Source organism: Eptatretus burgeri, chromosome 1, assembly GCF_056783735.1.
Source record: "Eptatretus burgeri isolate ZD-2024b chromosome 1, Ebu_testis_v1, whole genome shotgun sequence".
Lineage (NCBI taxonomy): Eukaryota > Metazoa > Chordata > Myxini > Myxiniformes > Myxinidae > Eptatretus > Eptatretus burgeri.
This window is the reverse complement of record NC_140961.1, coordinates 71533949-71561833: the sequence shown is the minus strand read 5'-3', so window position 1 is coordinate 71561833 and position 27885 is coordinate 71533949. Positions and strand designations below refer to the sequence as shown.

Sequence of the window (27885 nt, the reverse complement as noted above, 5' to 3'; positions counted from 1 at the left end):
AAATAACAGGAACGAGTAAAAAGTCGAGCAAACCTAAACCTTCCCTCAAATATCGAGGCACGTTTATCAAAGCTGAATTTTTGATGAAACATTCCCGATAAATTTGACTCGCAACAAGAGCGTTTTAAACCAACATCAGACTCTCAAGTCCATTTAACGGCGGAACGGTTTGAATGAACCAATCAGAGCGCCCGCCGTCAACGCGGAGCCAATCAAAAGGCACCGAGGCCGAGGCTTATAAATACGCCTCTTTAAGGACGAACCCGCACTGCGGCCTCGTCTGCGAGCCGGTTGGACTGTTCTAGAAAAGGAAGAACGACAACCGCTTCTACAACAGCAACAGCAACAACAACAACAACAATCATCGTGAGTGTGTTCGTGTCTTCGCGTGATCCGTTCGGATTCCTCGTTATTCTCGGGTAAGTTCGACCCCGTGGGCCGAGGCGACACCGTCAGGGTCGATCAATGAAGAAGCACCTTTGTCCGTCCCGTTAATTAAAAGGAGCGCTCCGTGCTCCTTCCTTATCACTGGCGATCGTTTCACCGTGTACGGTTGGATCGATGAGCGCAAACTCCTTCCCCACCCGAAGTGGCCTCGTCCACTCGATATGTAACACTCCCTTCCTCGTCCACTCGATATGTAACACTCCCTTCCTCGTCCACTCGATATGTAACACTCCCTTCCTCGTCCACTCGATATGTAACACTCCCTTCCTCGTCCACTCGATATGTAACACTCCCTTCCTCGTCCACTCGATATGTAACACTCCCTTCCGATCGCCCAGGCGGACATCACGTCCGCCGAAGTGTTAACCATGTGCTGACGTTGTGTACATCCCATGTACGTAATAAATAGATGCTTTTATATGTTTATTTTAAGTGGCTTGTGCTTTCAATTTTGCAAATTCCTTCCCTCACCTTCGACCGTCGGGCCTGGGTAACCGGTTCGTGAAAGACTTGTGCCGAACTCCCTTCTGCGAGCTTCGACCGTCGGGCCTGGGTCACCGGTTCGTGAAAGACTTGTGCCGAACTCCCTTCTGCGAGCTTCGACCGTCGGGCCTGGGTAACCGGTTCGTGAAAGACTTGTGCCGAACTCCCTTCTGATAACTGCACAAGAACGTGAGAATAATTTTGTCTGTTGAAGAGGACGTGGGTGTTGGGGAGTTGATTTGGGTCTGCTCGGTTCTGCACCGACAAGCCCTTCACCAAAGATCCATCGCACGTAAGATGTCGTGCTCTTGCCTTCGTGGAGCCGGGGGCTGTGCGGTCTTCCATGTTTAATTAAATAATTAATCAATTTTGTATGGTGGATGACCTGGTGGAGGTCGGTGTTTGTGTCCATGTTTGTACTGCAAAATCTGTGGCTGGTGTTTGCATTGGAGTTGTGAAAGGTGTATACTGTCAAACCTGGGGAGTAATTTCTGTGGAGGGGGCGGGGGTGGTTGAGGGGTTGATGCCCAGGTTATTGATTGTGTGTATTGACCTTTCTGACATTATCAAATCCCGTTCCTGTTCCCGTTCTCTTGCATCGTGAGATGTGAAGGTTTCGGGGTTGGGTGTCATCCACAGTTTCACCTTGCTGGGCGTGCAGATTGCCCTGCCTGCAGATTTCAACACATCCGACGCACTCGCTACGATATGAATGATTTGAATCGAAGAAGACTGAAGAACAGAAATCTGAGTTTGGTTTACAAGCATGCACAAACGAACTCAACGAGCCGTGAAGGGTGAACCATACCGAAGCCACCCTCGCCTCACGTGGGAAGTTGTAGGCACTTGGTCGTGGTGATCCTCTTGAGGCGGTATACATTGTGTTGATGTGCTGAGCAGGCCAATTTGACTGCATATCAACTTTGAGAGTGTTCTGTTCCTGCTTAACGTGAATAAATTTAAAATGAATCAAAACGTTTGCGCACACAAAGGCAGGGACACTGTTGAAGAATCTATCACGAAACGTAACTGCTGTGCAACGGATAACCACTCCAAATATCGGAGATTGCTTCGGTGTGTACCAATATCACCGACTGACCGACGTACTTGGAGTAAATTGATCCACCACTGCCCCTGACCTTGAACTGCCACGAAAAACGAGATCTTGTACACATGAGATTGGATAATGGATGTTTTTTTTTTTGTAGTTTTATTAGTGGGGGGGGGGGGGTGTTTTTAAGGATTTTTTTTTTTTGTCTGTGTGCTTGGACTTGTCGTGGCATGGGTGATTCAAGATGGCACTTGCAGCTGCAAGGATTTGTGTACCTCATGTCCAAACTTGGCCATGTCTTTTTATTTATTTTAAATACCTTTTTTACCTGTGTCGGTGCTTGATGGGTGTTAATGTTCAACCTGTGAACTTGATGGGTGTTGATGCCAGTGTTTTGTATGGTCTGTAAGGTGTTTATGTGTTTGGTATGTTGGAATACCAGGATGAGCTGGCGTAGTCTATGACTGATCGTGTGTGTGTGTGTGTGTGTGTGTGTGTGTGTGTGTGTGTGTGTGTGTGTGTGTGTGTGTGTGTGTGTGTGTGTGTGTGTGTGTGTGTGTGTGTGTGTGTGTGCGCCACTATTCTTCGGTGTAATTTGTTAAGAGTACCTCGATTTTGAGGGGCATACTTGTAGTCTGATTGTGAGCCAGGTTTGTAGGGTGCTGAGGAAGAGTTGAAGTTGTGCTGTGGTTGTTGCTGCTGCTATCTGCCAAGGTAATATAATCTGTGTTGGGTGTGCGAGAGTGGGATGTGATTGAGTGTATTGGGCATTTTGTAACTTGTACATTTTATCATCAGTTTGTGTGTGTATATTATTGTGGGAATGATCCTTCAGGGTTAATGTAACTGCTTGGTATAGTTTCGTTAGCTACTTGGTGTTAGTTTAGTACAAGCATAACTTACAGTAAGTGAGTTTAGATATGCGTCGCTGTAACGTGCAGATAGGTGTTTGTTTTTCCCTTCTTCAGACTTCTCCTTTTTATGTTTTCCTTTGTTTAAATCTCCTTTAAAAATGGGTGCACAGCCTTGCAGGTCTAGTAAAACTGCATTGGTCAAAGCTGAGCTGATTGGCAAGTTAAACGACATTGTGAAAGTCATCAATTAGCTTCACCATGAGACTGGCCACGTTGGCATGGTACAAGGCTTATCTGCTTATCTTGCACCGTTTCCAATTCATGACCGAGAAGCGGAGCTATTGATGCCTGATTGTAGAAACGTTGACGCTTTCGATCGCCACAGTAGAAAGCTTTGAGAACGGCTGAATGTGTCGAGCTGAGAACTGAGGAGCTTTTTCATGCCTGATTGAGCAAGAGTTGTTTCGCCGGCGATCGGATCCCGACGTGCTGCTTCACAACTCCTGCACAGCTTTGACACCAACGGGTTTGAAAACAACCTTTCAAGATTGTTGTGCATTTCCCTCAACTCTTTGTCCAATGAATGAAAGGGCTGGCCAGAAGATAAGAATTGCTCAGGAATTTGCCATTTGTTTGCTGTTTGTTTCGAGGGTTAACACTTTATATTACTTTGAGATTATTTGTTTCATATAATCCTTCTCCCATGCCATTCACTTTGTTCATAGATATGTCTGATTTTGGGGTGGGATTCTGCTCTTGTACTGGTTGCAGTGTAGTTTCGAAGATCGGCTCAAACCGCTTTTGGAGGATATGCTTGCGACAAACGGTTGCTCGGTCAGATTAGAAATCTCGAGCACTTGTCGGTGCTTCCTCGGGTTAATTCCCCTGTTCCAATGAGTATTTTCTGTTTTGAATTCAACCACTCGTGCCACGTCTGGACATGGTAAAGCAGGAGCTAAGTGCCATCGCAAAGTCCTGCTTGACAATATCCAGGAATCGCAAAGCCTGCAATCAATCACTTTGCCTGCCATGGTGGGGTAAAGTGCATCCTGGGTCTCATCTTGGATATCATCACACTTCCTACCAAACAGCATGTGTGATAATTTATTGATATGTTTTTATTTTTTTCTAATTTGCCACATAAGGTTGCCCATCAGGATTATAAAAAATAATTGTCTTTGGTCATTATCATTGTGGTGGACACGGGGTTTTGCGTGCATACATAAATAGCTTTTTTGTTTAACGTGTGCAAAGCTTTCAATTTTATTTATTTATTCCAATCGTTTTTTTTATCAATCTTTTGGTGTGTCAGGGTACCATGGCGAGCAATGAAAATGTGCGTTTTGGGCAGTTCAAGAACAAAGGGAAAGATACAAAGGTTTGTCCAAGAATTTGGTTCGTCACCAAGGGTAACAATTTCTACTTTGCTATTGCCCATAACATCCCAATTTGAGTCTTTTTAATAACAAACTTTTTGTTTTTGTTTTTTTGCATGCTAGGTGAACACTGCACCCCATCCCTACCCCCTTTCCACATGACTTATTGAAAGATATTTGGTGTCAAAACACAATCGGCAATGATTTTTGGAGGTATTGACCACTTTTTTTTTTTTTTTTTTTTTTCTTCCTTTAGGAACGGCGTCAGAGAAGGATCGATGTGAATGTGAAACTTCGCAAGGAAAAGAAAGATGAGCAGATTCAGAAACGTCGTAATGTCGACGTTTCTGAATCGCTGGAGGTGTCTCCGCTTCAGGAGCGGCACACCAATTGCACGGTATATCTGCAGCTTGTAGACATGACGGCCTTATTTAATACTACGAGGAGTCTGCCAAGGTTGCATTGTACAAATGGGTACGAGTGCATTTATGTGCAGAAATAATAAATACAACCTGTATTTATTTCATGAAGCATCTTGTGATAGTTTTATATATTTAATGAAGTGAATCGTGCTTGCATTTGATGAGCCCATAAATCAATTAAATGAAGACTGACTGAGCAGCCAGAGCTCGATCCCGACTGAGAAAATGATGTGCCACCGACACAATCCAAGCTCCTCCCTTTTCATGGCCAAGGGAGCGAGCCTCCACCGGCTCGCTTTTGTTTACAGATATTTTGTCTTTTTCTCTTTCTGGAATTGTAGCTTTGAGTTGTAATTTCACTAAATTTCAACTTTCTGATGCACTTGGGAAGTACTAAACATGTATATCTTTAAAAAAATTTTTTATTTATTTATAGCAGACCCTTGCCATCCGCTGGGGTTATGTTCCTCTAAACTTCCGTGAACAGTACTATTTTTACATGCAAGTCAGAGATACGTTCCAGCCTCCCCAAATAAGTCCAAAAATCATGAATAAAAAAATACATTTAATTTAAAAAATAAGAACAGTTGAGTAATAAAAGATAAAATAAGTAAGATTTACCATCAATAAGAAGGCATTACTGCTTGGAGTGCTGTTGGTGGGTAGCCCTGGCCAGTTCTGCTTGAACATAGCCATGGCACGGAGGTAGCCGATTGATCTCCCAGGAGCGACTCTCAAATCCCTCATCTATTATGTTGAGCTCTTGCCTTTGTGGAGATATATTATGTTGATCTAGCCCTAATTTTATCGTTACATTTATGACTAATGCACTCATTGACGTAGTCGTTCACCAACACGTGTGCACCACTCTCAAGTCTGTCTATTTTTTGCTTTTTGTGCTTGTCATTGCTTTCTTCACTTTTTTTTTTATTTTTTTTTTTGAAAATTCTGCTCTTCAGCAGATGCACCACTTAATGCATGTTTTGGACCCATGATTAAATAAACAGGATCCAAAGTTTTATCGCAATAAAATACCACACCTCACCAACAGCCAGAAGACAATGATGCAGCAGATGCAGGAAGACACAGAATGTAAATTTTCAAATTGTTATATTTTCCGGCGATACGGTACAATTAAATTTTAACATGTAATGTAAAATGAAGGAAAATATTATCAAACATTGAAAGTGCTAAAATGCTTATGAAATCCAAACAAGTTCAGAGTGGGCAGGGTTTATTTTGTCCGTGCTGGAAGATGGAAAAGGTAAGTTGCGTTTTCTGGCAATACAGTACAGTTTCAACAGGTAATGTTGAATGAAGGAAAATATTGTTATCCAGGCATTGAAAGTGTTAAACTTATGAAAACCTAAGGAGTCTGAAGTGGGCGGGGTTTATTTTTTCCGCGTAACCATGGGAGTATCGGCGTGGACGGAGAGAAAGGGTGTCGAAAACGTAAGCACAGATGTGTGAAATCGTGGACGGCGAGGTGAGCAAGGTGACACACAGCAAGAGGGATGGGAGGGGAAGGACAAAACACTGGGAACAGAGATTAGGAGAGATGTGGAAGGGAGAGGGATGGGGTATACAAGATGGACATTACAGGGACTTTCAGGAAGGAAAGCAGGGAATTTGAAGGAGGTGGGTTTGGGGTGGATTAATGGGGGTAGAAAAGATCGAGCATTTGGATGGGGGAAGATAGGTGGTGGTGAACAGCTGTTTTGAAGGCCTGGAGGGAAGAATGGGATTGAAGAGTGGGAGTTCATTCAAAAGGTGTGGAAAAAAGAGGAATGGCAGGGTGAAGGTGAGCAGCAATTCGTGGTTTTGGTAGTTTTACCAGAAGGGGGTTGCCAGCTGACCTTGTGTGCCCTGCGGAAATGAGATGTATCGCTGTTGGGGGGGGGGGTGGGTGGGGTGACCGGAGAGCAGGCGGTTGAAGTCAGAAAGCCCACCGACTTGCCTGCGGTGAGAGAGGCCCAAAGACTCTGCCTCATCGCGGGAGATACCAATGATCCTAAAAGCCTTGGTTTCCACAGCATTAAGCCGAGAAAGGTGAGGGGCAGGAGCACCACCCAGAGGGGAATACAGTACTCCAGGCTGTGGATGAAAGTTTTGTCAGTGATCAGCTCAGGTGTGCTGAGGAAGGACTTTGCACAATGGACGATTCCCAGTTGGCGACTGGCTTTGGAGGCCAGGTTGGAAATGTGGCTTTCCCAGGAAAGATCATGTAAGAAAGTGAGACCCAGAAGCTTGAATGATGAGACATCTTCCAGAGGATTGTTGAGAAAGTAGTTTTTGTGGGGTGGGGGGGGGTCTAAATTTTCCTTTTAGAGACGCAGTGAGAGTTTGAGATTTGTCAGGATTGAAAGACGTTCCATGTGTTGGACCAGTTTGTGATTTTATCCAGGTCTGCAGAGAACGAAGAAGCTGTGGCTTGCCGGTCTGAGGGATGACAGAGGGTGGAGTCATCAGCAAAGAGATAGAGGATTTTCCAGTCAGAGAGGTCATTGGTGAAAACCAGAAAAAAAACCGGCCCAGAAAGCTACCTTAAACTCCAGCCTGGACAGGAAGAGGGGATAAGAACTTCATTTTGGGCCACATGTTGGCTGTGGCTGGAGAGGAAGTCTGTGAGCCATGAGTGGCCTTGGATACCATAGGAAGAGTTTGGTGAGCAAGGCAGGGTGTCAGACAGTCAAAAGCGTGCTATATCTTACGAAAAAAAGTCTTGGGATATGGCTCCGATTTCATGTCTGGCATTGCGGACCTCCATCCATTGTTGCGAGAGCAGAAGCAGCATATCCAGGGTAGAGTGACCTGGTCTGAAACCAAATTGATTGGAAATCAAGCCATTGGAGAAGAGGAAGAATTTAATATCAGAAGTGATGATTGATTCCATCACCTTGCTGATGATTGGGAGAAGGCTGATTGGTCTGTAGTTGCAGGGATCTGTTTTTGTACCTTTTATGCAGGGCAGTGATGTTAGCAGATTTCCAAGCAGATGGCAGATGACCTTGAGCAAATGAAAGGGTGAATAGAACAGGATGAGCAAGAGTAGTGGAGCAGGTTTTTTTGGACATGTGAGCTGATTGTCGACCGGTTGCAGAATCTGAGTCGTGGTTTGACAGCAAACTCTCCACCTTGTCAGGAGAAAGGGACAGCTGGGTGTGACTGGGTAAGGTGGGTACAGAAAGCGATGGGTTTCGGACACAAGATTTGGATACAAACACCAAGTTTAGGCATTTAGCCTGTTCACGTGTAGTGTCAGCAGTGCAGCCATTTGTGGTAAGGGAGGGGATGGAGGGGGAACAAAAACAAACAGATTTGACTCGATGCCACCAGGATTTGGAGGAGAAGAGAGGTTTGAGAGTTCAGACTTGAGATTAGAAAGATGTTTTCTGGCTCTCCCGAGGGTACATGTTCACTTATTCTGAGATTACCCTCAGTTGGGTTTGGTTTCCATGAGGCAAAGACAAGTTGTTTCAGGACAACTGCCTCGCCACAAGCTTCAGTGAACCATTGGTGGGAGGAAGGGTAGGACAACTGATGAGAGGGGATAAATCTGTGCATGAGGGAGAGCAAGTTTCTTTGAAAGAATTCCCAGAATGAGTTGATGTTGGAGAAAGTAGTGATGGGAGACCAGTCTTGAAGTTGGTTGGCTGCTTCGAGACCCTGCCACTTTGCTTGAGTGAAATGCCGGACTTGATGGTGCTGAAGTAGGTCTCTAATAACAGCCAGAAATATGTTTACTTTGACAAGCACGTGGTCAGAAGAACCGATTGAAGCGGAGGAAGAACAGCAGATGTATTCATGGAAATTTGTCAATCAGATCCAGCAGAGATGGAGTACTGTTGGTTGAGGTCTGGGTTGGGAAGTTGACCGATTGAGTCAGTCCCAATTTGTCTCAGAAGTTTTTTGCTGAAGTGTCATGACAGGTGAGAGAGGTACCCACACCCAGTCAACTGGTGTGATGACAATTGAAGTCACCACATTTGAAGAAAAGAGAGTTGGGATGAGAGAATAGAAGTTGGTCCATGTTTTTGGATAGTGAGGTGTAAATTGAGTCACCACTGTTTGGTGGACAGTACAGCACACATATAAACATGAGGTGGGAGTGGAGGGAAAGCTGTAGCCAGAGGTATTCCTGGGGGTGTGGGGGAGTGAGGGTAGTGCTTGGACGGTGAGGAATAGTCTTTGAAGAGAGCAACTTCTCCACCAGGATGAGGTTCAGGTCTGTCATACTGGAGGAGGGAGTAACCAGGGAGATATACTTGGGTTGGAGACATCTTGAAGGAGGAAAGTTTCTGTTGGCTTGATTGTCTGCTTTGTAAATATATAAATATATATTTATATATTTATTTTGTTTTATTTTTATATATATATATATATATATATATATTTTAGCTTGTGGTCTTGATGATGCTGGAAACTACCTTAATTTTAAATTTGGCTTCAGCAAAGTTCATAATGTATCTGGAGACTTCAACATGAAAACACTTTTTCGAGTTGAAGGAGCTTTGAAATTCTTTGAAAGGCAGAGACCAAGACTGCAAAATCCCCCACAAGGCCAAATGATTTGTTCTACTTTGTCGAAGTGTTCTGAAAGCTGTGATTTCAGAAGCTTTCTGTCTGTTGTTGCTTGTGTAAGAGGTAGTGAATTTAGGCAGAGTGCTATTGCAATGTGTACTTGGTGAATCTGCACATTTTTGGTTCTCGTCACCAGTATCGACTAATGTCTGTGCTTTACAATTGAGTTTTTTTTACCATTTCTGGGTTTACAGTGCAGGATATAAAACGTTTGGCCCAGCTCTAGTGCTTGCAATGATTTCATTCACAACAACTTTGTGACACTTTGCAGCGAATCTCTGGAGAGCTTGGCAAAGTGAATATTGTTCTTGTTGTGGAGGTGGATGGAGTAATTTATTCAGAAAGTTTGTATTGAATGGAGGATGTGTAGGAGACATCTCAATGTAATCAAGTAGGGAAAATGAGCTTAAGTGTTACGTGTCACCACATTGGAAGTGATGCTTTGTTAATTGAGGGGGGGGTGGTGTTCGATTGGGATTAAGGCTAAGTTCCCCAGTATGTGATTGACCCCCTGTGACTTTTCCCTATTTTTGTATTACAAAACCAGCAAATATGGAGTTGCGCTTTTATATCAACTATAAGAAAAGCGTGCCGAGTGCGCAGAGGCCCTTTGGTGCCGAGCGGGCAGAGGCTCTTTCCCGGTTTTTGTGTGAGCAAGCCACGCCCTGGAGGTGGAACGGTTGTTCAGTTTGACGACAGGATACATGGGAGGAATGGACGAGTGCCAAGTGAGAGGCGCACGCGGTCGAGGGAACGTAGCTCGGGGATGGCCTGTAAGAACAGGGCTTCACGGCTGGCTTTCCTTTGACACGTGAAGATTATAAGATTCCCGTATTCGTGCTGAGGCGATTTTGGCTTGCGTACTGAGCAAGATGTTGGCCATCGATTCTTGGCTGGTCGTGTAGGACGGACCTCAGAACCTCATGTGTGTCGCCTAAGGGGATGGCACCATTCTGCAAAGAGTGTATCGGCAGGTGCGTTAACGAAGCTGCATGATGGTCGGTGAGCCTTGGTGTTGGACACTGCTCACGAATTGCATGATGAATGTTCCCGCTACGAGAGCAGCCTGGTGCCATTTTCCGTGCGTCGACGCGTGCAAATCAAAGCGCCTCGATTCCACGTTCCATAAAGACCATTTCTGGACCAAGTTAAATGCCAGAATAAAGGAAGGATTTTCTTTGATTTTGTTTCCCCTTGTCCATATTTAAGTCTGTCTCGGTGCCTTGATTTAGACTTTAGGATTAATTTACCTTGCATATTATATTCTGGTTATTGTTCCTTGTCAGCATTTCTATTGCCATTAAATTCCCGTGTTTATTTTAAGTTGCTGTGCCAGTGTATTTGTCGTGGGGTTTGAGTATAACCCGCCCCCTCCCCCCTCCCCTGTGCATCCATCTGTGCTTCTGTCGCTCTGCCATTGCGCCTCATGCCCTCCTGTGCACGTTATAATCTCTCAGGATTAACGTGTCCACTTCCTATTGGGGAAAAAAACCACTCTGCTATCCAGGCTGGCGGTGTTAACTGCCCGTCACCATAATTTGGGTCCGGGGGGGATTAACCTTAACCGCCAGCACCGCGACAATATCAAGTTTGGATCAGAAAGGCCTTTGTTTAAATACCTGGTTTCAAAAAAATAAAAACCTGTTTTCATCAAAGACTAATTGGAAGTATTATAGTTCATGAATGTAGTTTGAAATGCTCCTGGTGTGGCATTCATGAACTAAATTTTCTTCTGTAAAAGTGAAATTGCATATCTGCTGAATCATGAAATGAGTAAAAGCATAATGTAATCCCCTAATTCTGGGCAAGTTTGTTTTGAAGCGGACCCAGGCTTGCTCCATCAGCCAAAGACTGCGGTTAACTTTGAATGTTCATGGTCACAGATGTCCTCCGATAGAATCAGTGACTAATTTGATTCACTTAAAACTATGTAATGAATTTAAGCTGAAGTGGCATTCGCAGATCAACCAACTATCCCATGCATCTTTGAAGAAAGCCCTTCCCTCTGATTCTGAAATTATTTAGCCACTTTAAGATTTGTTTGCCGGATGTTTTTAATTTTAATATATTTTTTTGTCGTTTGCATGATCAAGGCCCATAGAAGTGAGGACAGAATGGAAAGGAACAAATTGGAACTCAGGGGGGGAACACCAGCAGAGTAGCAGTACGGGATCCGGTAAAGGGGGTGGGGGGGGAGGCCACATGGACGTAAACAAGCTGAATGAAATGCAAGAAGAGGATGAAACAGAAAAGCAAGCTGGCAAACAAAATGGCTGTGTTTACTGCTTTGTTCTGACAAACTGGAAACTCAAGACTTTTTGGGTGACAATGAGTGAACTATCTGGAACCTTTGTACAATGCTGTGACCAAGCAATGCATCAATTTTTGAAAGTTGGAAGTGTATTTATTTATTTATTATAATTGCAGGATCTTATGTTCCTGGCTGCAAAGACTGCTGTCCTATTCCAATGATTATGTTGGTGCCGAGAAAATTGGTCAAATGTAAAAGCAAGATTTTGGGTAACAAAAAAAATAAAAAACCAATGTCACCCCCAGGGTGACCAGTATCTTGCCAAAATGTGAACATGAGTGACTTATTTATTAAATTAAAGTTACTCAAAATAAGGGTTTCATCGACCTTGATGCTTGACCTTTTTGTGACCTTGACCTTTATATTTTCGTACGGTTAATGGTATCTCTCCAGGACCATTGTACATGAAATATCAAGAGATTTTGATGAGAACTGAGGAAATAAAATTTTCATGAAAAATCCGTTTTTTTTTTCCGTCATGACGTCATAGCGTCAAACTTTTGACAGATCTGGAAAGCACTTAACAAGCACTTAACAAGCGCTTTCATTTGAGGAATTACTCTATGGTATCTAAGATTTCAAAATTTGACCTTGGGGTCAAAAACTTTCGACCTCCAGCGCTAACTATGAAGGTCAAGGCCGATCGCCACAAAATTAATCAGCTGAGCGCCAGACCATGAACGATATTCCCATGAAGTTTGAAGACTATCCGATCAAAATTACTCAAAAAAATAAAGGTTTCGTCGACTCCCCTGATTTGTGACAAAGTGACCTTGACCTTTGACCTTGATCTTCAAAATTTTATGCGCTGAAAGGACCTCTATAGGCCTCTGCTATGCGAAGTTACAAAAATTTCCAATGATAACTGTGCTCTGCAGAGTGATCGATACGTGATTACAGACAGACAAAAAAAAATTGAATTAAATAAATAAAACACGCTGACTAACATATCTTGCAAAAACTTTGTTTTGGAAAGATAAAAAATAATAATTGGTGAATTTGAACTGCCATGTTATATCGGTTAAAGCTAATTTCCCGCATTTAATTGGTGTCGTCACGACTTTCCATTGATGCACCAGCAAAGCATTCATTGGATTTTCTTATGCTGCTCTTGATTACACTATATTTTGTGCACTACATTATATTTATATATATATATATATATATATATATATATATATATATATATATATATATATATATATATATATATATATATATATATATATATATCTATATATATATATATATATATATTTTTTTTTTTTAACTTGGGTACAGAGCTGACAAGGCTGGGTAACCTTTTGTTTGTTTTTTCTTCTATTTATTATTATGAGGGTTTCGTATTACTCGGACTACCGGTTTACCCTGTGGACCCACAGTGACATTTCCCACACATTTATTGCTTCGTGTTCAGGTGATTTAAACGCCAATTCAATTGATACCGACAGTCCCCAGGAAAAAGGGCCAACTGCATCTGTAAAAATAAATAAATAAATAAACAAGCAAAAAATAAAATACATTATACACTTTGTGTAAATTGGTCTGTAACTCGTCAGTCTCGCGTTTTATCAAAGCCGACGTCTTGATACCCGATCATCACTGCCAGCAGTTAGTGTCAGTTTTAGGTTTTTATTTATTTTTTTATTTTTAAATATCAATTCATCTGTTGCTGTGATTGTTACCTCCATAACCTAAGGTGAAGGAGGTTGTTTTCACCCCTTTCTGTGTCTGTTCGTGTACAGGATATCTCAAAAAGTTGTGGACAGGTTCTTTGTGTAACGAGGACAAACTGATTAGATTTTGGTGAAGATCCGGATCCGACTACTAGAATTTAAGTGATTCTTCACCATTGAGAGATCGGGCCAAAAGCGATATAGAGCACGATATCTCAAAGTTGTGGAAGGATTCGGATGAAACGTGGATTGTGTGACAAGGACAGGTTGGGTGTGTGACGAGGACATACTGATTATATTTTGGTGAAAATCTGGAGATGAGATTTATTTAACTTTTGAAGTGATTTTTCACCATTGAGAGATGGGGCCAAAAACGATATCATCCTGGATAGCATGTTTAAAAAAAAAGTGTATTGGGCCCGATATTGTTGTGGGCCGGGGTGTCTGCGGCGAGCACGACCGCTCGGTGGAGCAGTTGTCGGCCCCACCGAACACCCGGAATCTCGATCGTGCTTCTCGGAGAACTCCGAAAGGCACGGGTCCCTTCCAGGACCGTCGTCGCCAATATTTGGACGGCGTGAGGTAGGGTCCCCTTGTCTAATTCCAATTTACCGAAGTACTCACGCCGTCCAACTACCGGGGAAAGCACACTCTCTGCCGACTCTGTCCGATCCGAGTCACGGGTAACGGCTCGGATCCCGCAGAGCCGCAGCGGACCAAATGAACAATTTTCCGCTTCACTATTTTCCAACATGCACCATGCTAAGCCAATGAAAGACACAAACGAGCTGGTACATTCAACAATAGGGGTATTTATTTATAACAATAATCGGGGAGGGGAACACAGAGCAGAGTTATCATGACTATAGCAAGGCAAATAATGTACAAGGAACACAGGCACTTAACAATTCTACTTAGACAAGACAGGCCCGCACACACACACCCAAAAAGAAAATGGACATCGAGGTCTTTATTCGGCTCTCCAGCCAAGGAGGATAGTTCGGCTGGGAGTCAGGACGGCTGGCTACCTGGCCGCGAGCGCGCAGCTGGTCACCCACCCCTTCCCGGAGCTCCGGTCGCCAAAGGACGGACCAGGGCAGCCAAATCCAGAGGAGGCGAGACGAGGTGATCTCCCATGATGGGATGGTCGACCGCTTGTCATAATGCGCCAGACGAGACCCTCGGATGCGTGTGATGCCGTCTGCCGCAGACCAGGCAGAAGCGCCTCGAGCCACACGGGACGCAATCTCTCTGGACCCGACAACCACCCTCTTTCTGCAGGAGGGAGGGGCTTCTTCTCCTGGTCACTCGCCTCCTGATTGGTTGGACCCATTGTGCGATTCCCTGGCTGTCTCCCATTGGACAGGCCCACGGTAGGCGGGGCAACTCCCACCCTTCTGGGCAGAGTCCCATTCAGAGGCATTTGTAGCTCCGCCTACCTCCTCACCTCCGGCCATGTGCGTAATGGCGATGGTGCTGAGTGGGAGATGGGGCGAGTGAGACGCCCACTCCTTGCCGATTGGCCAAAGAGGGATGCCATGCTCATGTTAAACTCTGCACGCGCTCTCCAGCGAGCGCGAAGAATGCTGTGAGCAGTGTTGTGAAAGTGATGTAAAAGAAAACCCTTACTATCAAAATAACTCCAACGCACGAACATTCAATTCCCATTAGACTAGGGACGTGACCCTAACTAGAAACACATACTTTCCGATATAACTGAGCTATAGGATCTGGCTGTTGTGTGCACATGGCTGCCAGATTAGTAACGATATGTTCTCATGGAGCAGGCATTACGTGGGTGAGGTACGCGCTTTGAGTGCCCTTCTAGTTTTTGTGTATATGTTGCCTCCAGGTAGCTCCAAGGAGTTTGGCACATTTCTAAAGACCGCGATGGCCTGTCGCCCCATAATTTCCTGCAGGATCCCACGCCCAAAGTTGTTACCATACAAAGCCGGAGTCGGAGTGAATATTGTGCTGGCAGTTGCGCAACAGATCTTGATTTGCTTGACGAGCAGAACCAATGTGTTGTGTAACAGCTTCCTATGATCTATAAACCAGCCCACTTAAAATCTGGCCACTGATGACTGCCTTGTATCGCCATCAAAATGGACAGGATTTGTCAAGACTGTTTATAAATGGGGCAAATTCACTTGTATATGTACAACACGTACACAATTCCCATTATTCCATAAGCACCACCCGTGCCATGGGATCCTTATTCTGTTACTCGGCACTCTGTGTTTGGTGCAAACATGCATCCAATCATGGAATGGAAACATGGGTGAAGGACAAGATGGAGAGATGAGAAAAGATGGGGATATGTTGTGCCCATGCACACCTTGTGCTGGCCCGGTTGAGCTAGCCCTGCCCAATGGTAATGGCAAGACGGTCCTTCGGGCAGACTTGTGCTTTGCTGTTGTTCCTCCCTCTATGTGACCAACATGCCATGCTTCTGTGTGACCGGTGGTAAAATGATCATGGCACGAACTCTCTGCAGGTTTTGGGGGTTTGCTTGCTTGTGTGTGATAAGTAATTGTTGGTTATTTCCTGTCTGTCTCGGTTGTCCTTTCCTTCATTGGTCTGACGCACAGTGTACAAGTATAGTTGTACTGCACCTGATTTGCTCTGTTGGCCGGTGTTGCACCAATCTGTTCTGCTCAGACGATCAGGTGTGGCCTCCAGTTCATTTGCCATGCCAATAGAAAGGTATTGTGGAAACATTTGAGTGTAACCCTGCTCGGCCAGCAGTCCAAGTCAAGCAGCTACGGCTGTGTAAAAATTGCAGCTCGTCGGACCTTGGAATTATCTGGTCGGTGGCTGGCAGCCCAGGTGATGCAATGAACGGTTGACCTCAAAAGGTTTATAGCTGTCAAAATGAAAGTGCTGACTGGTTGCTGAGCCTTAGTTGTCCTGCAGTCCAATGGTAGGGCATCATGAGCTTATGCAAGCTACTCTACAACCATACATGGCCAGTGGGGTGGCCACAGATTGAGTCTGGTATGCTTGGTTAGATGGCACTGCCAGCATTTGTTTACCTCGAACAATTGACCTCATGACTCTAATCAATGGTGTTGATCCTCGCCATCTAATTGCGTGACTGCGAGCGATTACTCCCACCCAAGTGTTTGGTCGTAGTTTGCACTTTGTTGTGGAGAAAAAAGTGCTGCCGTGCCTGTTTGTTTGATTGTAACAAAGTTTGGTACAATGTTTTCCTGATCATACGCTGTTTCTTCCTGCAGCTTGCTCGTCTCATGACGCTTGAGGAAATAATTGCTGGAGTTACAAGCCAGAATCCTGATCTGCAGTTTAAGGCGACACAGGGTGTACGGTATGTATTGCTGAACTCGTCACTGTAAAATGCATCCGAGGATTGATTTGCTTTGCTTGTGGATTGGTGGAACTTAACTATTTGGTGGGGTGAAGGTGCTCAATTTGGCATTTAATGGGGAAAACTTCATTATTTTGGTAATGAATTGGACATTGTTGGTGACTTTCCCAACACCAAATTCTTTCACTGGTGCTTGGAAGGGGGCTGATTGTTTCCCTCTGATTTGGCTGTTCCCCTTGAGTGACAATGTTCTATTTTTTTTTATTCTTTTTTTTTATTCTCACTTTCAGGAAGTTGCTGTCACGAGAGCGCAACGCCCCATTGGATGAGGTGATTGCTTCTGGCCTTGTGCCACATCTTGTGGGCTTTCTGGCACATGACTGCAGTACAATGCAATTTGAAGCAGCCTGGGCTCTCACCAACATCGCGTCCGGACACAGTGAGCACACCAAGGTGGTTGTGGATGATGGCGCAGTGCCGGCGTTGGTGCACCTCGTTGCATCTCCCCACCTTCACATCAGTGAGCAGTGCATTTGGGCCCTTGGGAACATTGCAGGTTGGTTTTATCATTTTCCATATGAGTAATAAGGATGCTGTCTCCTTCCCTTTGTGAATTGAGTGTACACTTGCATTGAAACTCTCTTTTCCAGGCATTGCAACTTTACGGATAGAAGTTTATTTATCTATTTAACGCAAACTTTTTTTTTCCCTCCCCATTGTGTTGCAGCAAAGTTACCTAGTCCTGTTTGCATGTTTTAATTGATTTGTACAGTTTTAAATATTTTCAAGACTGATGCTGTATATTTTATATACATAGCTGAGGCTCGTGGAAGAGCTATAGTTAGGACACTGAATGGATCAGGACGCAATAGGACAAAACAGTTGAGAGGGGGAAACGCCGACAGCAGAGTTGAAGGCCAAGATGGAGGGAGACTTGGATAAACATTGGGAGGCAGGAGAGGATTAATGAAGGTAGAAAATATAATGGTTTTGGATTGGGGACAATTTTATATGGTGAGTAGCAGTTGTTTTGAAGTTTTGGAGGGAAGAATGTGATTGAAGAGGTTGTGGAAGTTGGTTCCACAGGTTGGAGAAGAGAGGAACGAACGAGTGAAGGCGAGCAGTGATCCTGGATTTAGGTAATTTCACCAGAATGGGGGTTGACGGTGGACTGTGTGCCCTGAAGAAGCATGGTGAGGCTAAGCATTGAAAGGGCAAGGTGCAAGACCAGAAAGGACCTGGGAGAAGACAGATACCACCAATCTGTCTATGATGGCGAAGTGATCGGCCCATCGACTCAACTTCATCACGGAAGATTCCAATAATATTAAAGGCCTTTTTCCATGACATCGATCTGAGCAAGATGTGATGCAGGGGAGCCAGCCCAGAGGGGAGAGCAGTATTCCATCAAGTTGTGGATGAAGGCCTTGTAGGTGGATTGGCGTTCAGGTGTGCCAAGGAAGGACTTTGAATGCCAGGATTCCCAGACATTGACTTCCTTTGGAGGCCAACTTTGAAATGGCGTTTGCCCAAGAAAGATTATGGCTGATGGTGAGACCCAGGAGTTTGAATTGTTGAAGTTCCTCAAGATTAAGAAAGTAGATCGGAGAGTTTGTGAGTCTGTCCTTTCAGAGAGATGGTGAGATTTGTCAGGATTGAAAGACATATTCCAAGTGTTTGACCATCTTGTGATTGTCAAGGTCTGAAGATTGAAGAGTCTGCAGCCTGTTTGAAGGATGTGGGTGGTTGTGGCACAGGTGTGGCATCATCTCATTGATCAGCAAATAGATGGATTTTGATTTCATGATCATTTGGGAAGATCAGGACTGGGCCCAGAACACTGCTTTGGGGCACTCCATCCTTGACAGGGAGAGAGATGAAAAGATTCTGTTGAGAGCCACATGTTGGTAATGATAGTCGAGGATGCTGGTGAGCCATGTGGAGTATGTACAGAATGCACAGTATTTATTTATTTTTATTATTTATGATTTTTTTTTTTTTAATACCTCTGATGAAGTCGCCAGAGGCATTGTATTTTTGGGTTGTCCATACATCTGTCATATTTTTTTTTTCTCTCTGCTGAGACTTGTTCATTTCCCTTGTCTGAATGAGGTGACCGTGTCATTGGCATAATGAATGTAGCAGTTCTTGTACTGCAAGCTTGCAAGAATACCATTTTATTTCCCCAGGTTGTGGGGGGGGGGGGAGGGGTTGTGGTTGAGTCCAAAAATAATACTTTGTCACTGCTTATCACCTGCTTTAGACAATTGATTGAGGTTGGAATGTGAAGTGTATTAAACTTCCAGGTGATAAAATTGACCTGTCATTTGGAAAGGTGAGATTTTTGCCTGTCTTGGACAGTCTGCCAACCGTTGATGTTGAGCATTGTTCCTTGATTTCAACCCACAGGTGATGGTCCAATATTGAGGGACCTTGTTCTCAAGCATGGTGTGATTGCACCTCTCCTATCGATCTTGACATCATCTCTTGTTTCATCCTTGCCTGTAAGTTGTGGATGAGCATGTAGCAGTTGATTGTGGATTCCGTGCAATTTCCACATTTCTTCTCTGCTTTTTATTTTTATTTTTTGCAACTTGTTCTCACAAATTTATTATTCACTGCTCATCATTGACTGCTGCATAATACCTTACCAGGTCTCTTACCAACGTAACATCACATGGACATTGTCAAACCTGTGCCGAAACAAGAACCCACCACCACCGATGACAGCTGTACAGCAAATGCTGCCAGCTCTGACGCAATTGGTATTGTCTGTGGATGTGGAAGTGGTTGCTGACGCATGTTGGGCCCTCTCGTATCTGACCGATGGAGCAAACGATCGCATCGGGATGGTAATTGAAGCTGGAGTGGTTCCACGGCTTGTCCAGCTTCTTGGGTCTCCTGAGCTTTCAATTCTGGTGAGCACTTTGCTTCGGAGCAGAGAAAAAGAAAATGTATGTTTAATTTTTGGAACGGACTTTGTAATACTTGGACTCGAGTTTTATATATATATATATATATATATATATATATATATATATATATATATATATATATATATATATATATATATATTTTGCCTTCATTGAATACTTGAGTTGAAAAATAAACACTTCCTATTTGCTGTGTTTTATCTTGATGTGACCTTCCATTTTTCTCTGGTGCTTTGGTTTTGAGCAATGAATTTTTCTTTGAATCCGAGTCTTCACATGCTTCTACATCCACAGACGCCTACTTTGCGCGCAGTTGGCAACATGGTCACTGGCACAGACGAGCAAACTCAGATGGTGATTAATGCCGGTGCGCTGCCCTTCTTTGAGAGCCTTCTCCAGCATGCACGCAGTTCTGTGCAGAAAGAGGCTGCTTGGACTGTGTCTAATGTGACTGCAGGACGTACAGAACAGATCCAGGCTGTCATCGATGCTGGGTTACTACCTGGGATTGTCCAAGTGCTAAAGAAGGTGTGTGCGTGCTTCAGGTTGCCTTGGCATAAGTGTATTTTAACTTGTATGGTAATTGCTCTTTAATCTTTGGGTTTCTTGAGAGTTCTTGATTCAATGATGTCCCGAACATTAAAATTGGTCACGTGTTCAAAATAGGAGTTTGATTATCCCTACAACTTGTAATTCCATACTTCTGCACTCTCGGGTGGTTTTAATTTATTACCCCTGGTACATGAAGTGAAAAGGGGGGGGGGGTTAAGCAAGAGGGTCACTTCTGTACGTCCATCCACAAATGTCAGTTTATGATCTCGTGATCCGAGTTTGAATGTCATTCAAACTAGGATCACTCGACTTCACCGTTTTAATCTGAAGTTGCTTAGGATGAGAAGCTTTGAAACAACCTTCCCCTTTATAGTCACGCACATGTGCATGCTTCATTTATGTATGCAATGCCGATTGTTTGTCTGTGTCCTGATCACTAAAGCATTTTGAAAATTAAATGAATGCTCTTTGTCGATGCATAATTTGCTTGCTGATGGTCAGTCATTGGCTGCTGCGCTGTTTCATGAATCCCTTTTGTGTGTGGCATTCTTGTACAGGGTGAATTCAAAGCCCAGCGTGAAGCTGTGTGGGCTGTAACAAACCTGACCAGTGGTGGTACGGTGGGCCAGATTGTCAAGCTCGTACAACTTGGCCTGCTGGAACCACTGCTCGGTTTGCTGAATGTGAAGGACAGCAAGCTTTTACTCGTCATATTGGACGCTTTGGAAAATGTGTTCTCGGTATGATGTGGAGCGAATGTGGTTAAAAATTATTACATTGGATTATTTGGTTTACTTTTGGGAGACGAGGGGGTTGGGCCGGTCAGGGGCAGCAGTGTTGTGGCCTGGTCAGCATAATTTTTACTCCACTGAAGAAAAATGAAGGAAAAGTGGTTTATATAATGTTTGATATCCTGTTGCTGTGCCATTTTATTTGTTTAGGCAGCGCAACAAGTGGATGAGACGACTTCACTGTGTTTGATGGTGGAAGAGTTGGGAGGTGTTGATCGGTTGGAAGTACTCCAGACTCACCCGAATGAAGATGTTTACAAAGCTGCCCTCAACCTCATCACAAAGTATTTTTCTGAGGTGAGGTTCATACATGAATGAAGGGGATTTTTTTTGGTTTGTTACTCTGCATTGGTAGCACAAAGTGGCGTTAAGCAATTGTTTCTGTCTGTCTGGCAGACGTCTGTCTATGATCAAATAATTACTTTATTTTAATTGATTTTTATATTTTGAATGATGTAGGACACTGTAAAACACAAATTGGAACATGAACATAAAGTTTAGCAGTACTTTGGCTCTGAATTTGGCAAATTTGTTCAGACTCTTCTTGAGCACACATGAGTTTGGTAATTTTTAATTTAGCCTGGCTGTCAAAATTGAAAATTATTCCAAATGGGAAACTTGGTTTTCAGAGATGTCATAAAGGACACGAATGGGCACAAATACCTAATTTAACATGTTAAATAAGGTGGTATAAGACGCAACGGCAGTAAACTTCTGGGGAAAACTTTTTTAAAAAATTTTTATTTTTATTTTTTAATACTCTTTATCTTATTTGAATTGAATTATCCACTATAACACAAATCCATTGTTTACACTTCTACAAATATTCAGTTGAGCAGAACTTGGGCAAAATTGTATGACATTTTACACCATCTCGACCAATCAAATTTGCTGGGGAATATTGAGACTCGGACGAAATGGTGGCTCGTGTTTGGAAATGCAAATCTTGCTCTAATGCAAAGAGTTTAGAAGACCTTTCCCCCATCCTTTTCCTCAAGACGATGCAGCAAGCGGTTCCATGAACTCTCAAGTTATTTTTTTTACATATATATGTATAATTTTTTTGTATTATATTATTAGGTCATCTCAGTAGAGATAAATGACCGTTTTTACAGCCATTTTTCCCTGCTGTGCAGGGGGTTGGCTTTTTCTTGAGGCAATGTTTTATGGCCGGATGCCCTTCCTGACGCCAACCCTGGTCGCCTCTTACGACACACAGGGATATGGTACACCTATTCTTACCGGGGCATACACCGGGACCAGTACACTGGTACTCATTTCGCCGACCTCGGAAGGATGACAGGCTGAGTCAACCCCCTGGTGTTAATTCAGCAGCCAACGGGGCTTGAACTCAGGACCCTTGGATCCCAAGCCACCACCCTAACCACTAAGCCAACACCAGGCATTATCTCAGTAGAGATGACCTAATAATAAGTCTCGAAGTCCGTACGTCCGTCCACAATCAAACCGAGTGGAGACAAATAACCAATAGTGGAATGGATAGAGGTCGATGAGACGTGCACAACGATATAACTTTCAAGGTCGTCTAAGGTCGAGGTCAACGTCACGAGGCTGTCAAAGTTGCGAAAATCGTCGATTTCAAATCGTATCTCCTCCCTCATTTATCAAGAGAGATCAAATGTTATTAGTGATTCAGACACTATGGACTATTATCGAGAACAACACGAGCCATTTTTTTAAATTTGCTCTCGTTCCGATTTTATAGCCCTTTAAACTTCGCTCTGATTCCCCGTATGGGCCGTTCATAAAGTACGTACAAAAATAAAAGTATCAACTTGAGAACCGGAACTCTCAGACAAATATTACATTTGAAGCTTTTGTCAGATTTAACTGAAACGATGGAACACAAGTTTATCTGCACACTTGCTTTCATTTATGACATTAACATTGTTTTGAATGTCAATTTGTACTTTTATTTTCATAAATGACGTGCTTTGATATTAAAAGAAAAGGTAAATTACACCGCTCGGGACTGCATCGTCATGGCTTAGACATCGGTTCATAAAGAACTGCTGGCTTTGCCAAGTGATTAGTGGTGTGGGTGGTCACTTGCCTGCATACAGAGGAGTGGGTGGGTGGTCACTAGCCTGCATACAGAGGGGGTGGGTGGGTGGTCACTAGCCTGCATACAGAGGGGGTGGGTGGGTGGTCACTGGCCTGCATACAGAGGGGTGGGTGGGTGGTCACTAGCCTGCATACAGAGGGGGTGGGTGGGTGGTCACTAGCCTGCATACAGAGGGGGTGGGTGGGTGGTCACTAGCCTGCATACAGAGGGGGTGGGTGGGTGGTCACTAGCCTGCATACAGAGGGGTGGGTGGGTGGTCACTAGCCTGCATACAGAGGGGTGGGTGGGTGGTCACTAGCCTGCATACAGAGGGGTGGGTGGGTGGTCACTAGCCTGCATACAGAGGGGTGGGTGGGTGGTCACTAGCCTGCATACAGAGGGGGTGGGTGGGTGGTCACTAGCCTGCATACAGAGGGGGTGGGTGGGTGGTCACTAGCCTGCATACAGAGGGGGTGGGTGGGTGGTCACTAGCCTGCATACAGAGGGGGTGGGTGGGTGGGTGGTCACTAGCCTGCATACAGAGGGGTGGGTGGGTGGGTGGTCACTAGCCTGCATACAGAGGGGTGGGTGGGTGGGTGGTCACTAGCCTGCATACAGAGGGGTGGGTGGGTGGTCACTAGCCTGCATACAGAGGGGTGGGTGGGCGGTCACTAGCCTGCATACAGAGGGGGCGGGTGGGTGGTCACTAGCCTGCATACAGAGGGGTGGGTGGGTGGTCACTAGCCTGCATACAGAGGGGAGTGGGTGGGTGGTCACTAGCCTGCATACAGAGGGGGTGGGTGGGTGGTCACTAGCCTGCATACAGAGGGGAGTGGGTGGTCACTAGCCTGCATACAGAGGGGAGTGGGTGGGTGGTCACTAGCCTGCATACAGAGGGGAGTGGGTGGGTGGTCACTAGCCTGCATACAGAGGGGAGTGGGTGGGTGGTCACTAGCCTGCATACAGAGGGGGTTGGTGGTTTTGAAACCCGGAAGTGGATCGTACGTACTTTATGAACTGCCCCTATTCCAGTCTGGCACAGTTACTTTCGATCTCTGGCAGAGATGACCGGCACTCCCGCTCGGGGGTATTTTATTACATTGTTTTGTGTGTTTTACTGATGTCATGTTCATTTTGCGGTCATCTGAATGAGTTGGGGAATGAAGGTCAGGTGGAGAAAGGAATTGAAGTATCTTATGAGTAAGTTTGGCAGATTTTGATTTTACATATTTTGAGAAAAGCAGTTCATTTTTGAGCCTTTAGATATTTATTGATATTTTTCAGCAGCATTTACATACAATGCATTGAACCTGTCGTGGTGCAGAAACCCACTTCGTGGGAGTACCTCCTGTGCAGCTGCCCTGCAGCTCACTGGATGACTGAGTTGGGGCAAAGCCTTCGGGACCCCCAATTTTTGATGAGAGGAGGGAAACCATGGGGTTACCTTCCAGGGTAAGATTGCGTTAGTTTGTCTGGGTGGTGCTGAGGTGTCCACCAGACGGCAGTCTCCTTGGGTGAATCTGAGGCGGTCCCTTCGGGTGGGTGCCTGGAATATCCTATCCCGAAGAGGATGATTTCCTGTCTCTGTCATCTGAGTTCAAGTGTTTGGACATCGGTATTGCAGCACTCTGAGGTTCAGAGACCGAATTGCAGATAGTGGCAGGTGGTTACATCTACTATTGGTCTGGTCGATCTGTTGGTTACCATGCCCAAGGAGTTGCTGTTGCTGTCGCTGTGTTCAATAAGCTGATTCCAATGATAATTGAGTTAACACCGGTCAACGAGCGTATTATGAGACGAAGGATTCGTCACTCCTTGGGTGTCATTTCCCTGGTCTCGGTAAATGCTCCGACTGAGGCGAGTGATCTCACCGTGAAGGATGCATTCTACGCCATGCTCGAGTCTGTGGTTGATCAGTGCCCCAGGCAAGATACTCTTCTTGTGTTGGGGGATTTCAATGCATTGATTGGAACTGATGGGGTTGGTTGAGACATGTATTGGTTCCCATGGGTTGAACTGTGAACTCGAAAAGCACGAAGTTCCTTGACTTTGCAGGAAGTCATGGATTTAGGGTGGCTCCATGGTTTCAGTACCCACAGGCTCACCGCTGGACTTGGTCTGCCAATGCTGTTGGTGTGGCAAAGGAGATTGATAATGTGCTTGTTGATGGCCACTGGAGGATAATCCAGAACTGCAGGGTCAACCGGATTGCTCAGTTCCTCAATACTGATCATCGGCTTGTTGTAGCAACTCTGAAATTGCAGCTTAAATCCAGGAGAATGGTACCATCCCAGCTCAGGCTGGATGTTGGCAAGCCAAAGGATGAGAGGGAAGCTGAGGAGTTTGCAAACAGGTTGTGTGGAGATTGTTTTTTTTTGGGGGGGGGGGTCTGGGTGCTTTCGGGGATCCTGAAGAGTTGTGGAGTGCCTTTAAGACTACCATCCTTGATGTTGCCGGTGGATGTCTTGGAACTCATTGTTTGGCAAAAAAGTTTTTTTGTCTTTCAGGACAATGGATACCATCGCAGGGCCAGGCTGAATGGCAGAGCTGAGCTGTTCAGGGAGCTCAGGTGTAAAACTGTACGTGCACTAAGGGTGGATAAGGAGGCCTATATCCACGGAATCTGAGGGGGTGGAGCATCACCTGTGGTGAAGTGATTCTCGACCTGTTAACGGGGGAATTTGTGCATTGCGTTCCTCCAAAACCATCCATTGGTGGGCTGTAGTTGGAGCAGAGGGTGGTGGGCTCTTGACAGAGGAGGCCGGCTGGACCAGGCTGATCCACCAGCTGTTGAATCGGATGTCAGGGGTGTTGCTATCCCTATTGCTGACCCTCCAATCAACTGTGGTCCACCTTCGTTTGTGGAAAAAAACAGGCTGTGGTGAACCGATTGAAATGGGGTAAAGCTCCAGGGATCTGTGGCATCCATGCTGAACTTCTCAAGGCTGGTGGAAATGCTACACCCGTGTCGTTGCACGCAGTTCTGTGCTCTGCCTGGAACACAGGCATCATCCCAACTGACTGGAAGAGGGGGGAGGAGGGATACTTTGTGTACATCTCATTGACCCTTCAGGTGGATGAGATTGAATCTGATTTTTTTTTTTTTTTTTTTGCTCACCTGGAACTTAGTTCCGGGGAGCTTATGGGATTGCACGTCGTCCGTCCGTCCACAAATACTTTTAACATATTCCCTGAAGCTACATATGTAGGATTTCGATGAAACTTTACCACAATGTTCATCACCGTGCTTGACCAAAGTTTGTTCACAGCATGAAAATAAAAAAAGAATCCATAGGTATTTATTTTCTTCTGTTATATATGTTGTGGGTCATCCATGCCTCCCAGTGGTTCCCTGGTTCTTATCCAGCTGCTACCAGGTGAGTGCCCAGCGGTATTGCTCCAATATTTCTAACTGTTTTGCTACTTTCCTCTTGATGTTTCAGGAAGAGGAAGACATTCACGATTTGGCACCAGAGGTTTTGGAGAATGCGTTTGAGTTCCAAGTGTCAAGCCAGGAGAGTAACTTCACCTTTTGAATTTGGTTTTTTTTGAGGTTGATGATGTTGCTGGCTGGCAATTTTGTTGTACAGTATTTCCTGTATATTCTTCAAGTGCAAAATCCGTTGGGTTTTTTTTTTGGGGGGCGGGGGGTGGGGTTCCTCTTTGTCTTTGAACACGTGGGATCGTCTTGGTAAGGCGCTGCTTGCACGTTACCTCAATTCTTTTCACCTGTGGTTTGGGAGTATCCACTGTGACGTCTTTCTTTTTGCTGTTCCCCTGCCCTGCCATTAATAAAGTGATGCCTTGTGACTGGTTAGTGACATTATTGGTTCGTGGAAAAAAAAAATATGCCAAACAAAATGCAATTCTGTGTAATGTGTAAAAGTCCTTTGAACATTGATGTCAAAGCAACAAACCAAGTGCATTTGGAAACCATTTCCAAAAAGTCTAAGGTGTACATATTCCTAACATTTACAAATTGCATTTTGAAAAGGCTAACGTGTTTGAACACGATCGGCTAATTACAAGAAATGATTTTAATCAAGTAGTTAATATCGTGTCTTTTACTTTTGTCGTACTGGAATCAACAAGCAGTGTTCCTGATGGTGTTTTGGGGAGGCTGACCTGTACTTCATACTTTGTTGCCACATGTGGCCGTTAGGCCTGTCAAGCCTGCAAGATGGTTTCTAACCTTTTGGTTTTGTTCGCTATTGCATTCTGAAATGCTTTGCATCATGCAAGGAAGCAGCTTGAGCCATTTTGTTTTTGGTATGACTGCTTGAATTTGAGCCGCTGACCTCCCAGACGGAGCGGATGCTCTCCCACCATTGCACCACCGAGTCTGGTTAATAATACGAATTGTCTTTGAAGAAACTTTTTAACAAAGAAGTCCATTAGGCCCATCAGGCCTCTGCATACGGTTGTTGATGCTCCATCCTTTAAATTATGAGTGCCGAGGAAAGCAACAAATACCATTTTTAGTCTTTGATATGACTCTGCTGTGGTTTGAACCACAGACCTCCCAGTCAGAGCGACGCAAACCATCGTGCCACTGCGTTTGGTGGTTTAACAGTCGAGTCCAATGTGAGTGAATTTTTTTTTTTTTAATTAAATGAGCGATTGAATTTAAATTCCATTTGCGATAATTTTTAATGCGACTTCTTGTCTTTGGATGAATCTCAGGCTATCACCATTAAATTATGCCCTCCAGTTTCCATGTGACTGTGAAATGGAATGTTGGCCCCAGTGAAGACAAATTCAAATCTCAATTGAGGGTTTGTTGTTATTTTGTGGGGAAACTTTTCAGCCCAAATCTTTTTTTTCTTTTTTTTCTTTCTTTTCCACTTCAAATAAAATTTGCTGTGTTGCTTTTGTTGTCCTGAGTCATTGGAAAATGGTTTTAACAGTATTGCATGCAACTCAGTGCTTTGAGGGAAGGAAACTTCCTTGGTCAGTTTGAATGCCTTGAAGCTCAAATCCTTTGGTATTGGGTAGTATGGATTATACATGACATT

General features: G+C 44.5%; 1 protein-coding gene across 2 annotated transcripts; it reads left to right on the top strand.

Moving 5' to 3' along the window:
- The first annotated feature begins 237 nt into the window (after positions 1–237).
- On the top strand, positions 238–27468 carry KPNA2 (karyopherin subunit alpha 2). Of its 2 annotated transcripts, none has more exons than XM_085887616.1 (11): positions 238–366; positions 4148–4213; positions 4468–4608; positions 16441–16529; positions 16820–17085; positions 18939–19033; positions 19184–19447; positions 19757–19990; positions 20572–20754; positions 20956–21102; positions 26314–27468. In XM_085887616.1, exons 2-11 carry the CDS (start codon positions 4154–4156, stop codon positions 26404–26406), a joined length of 1572 nt encoding a protein of 523 aa, XP_085743742.1. In that variant the 5' UTR covers positions 238–366; positions 4148–4153; the 3' UTR covers positions 26407–27468. The 2 variants fall into 2 exon arrangements, with proteins under 2 accessions (XP_085743742.1, XP_085743751.1); XM_085887625.1 differs by lacking the exon at positions 238–366 and adding an exon at positions 401–419.
- Positions 27469–27885: the final 417 nt, after the last annotated feature.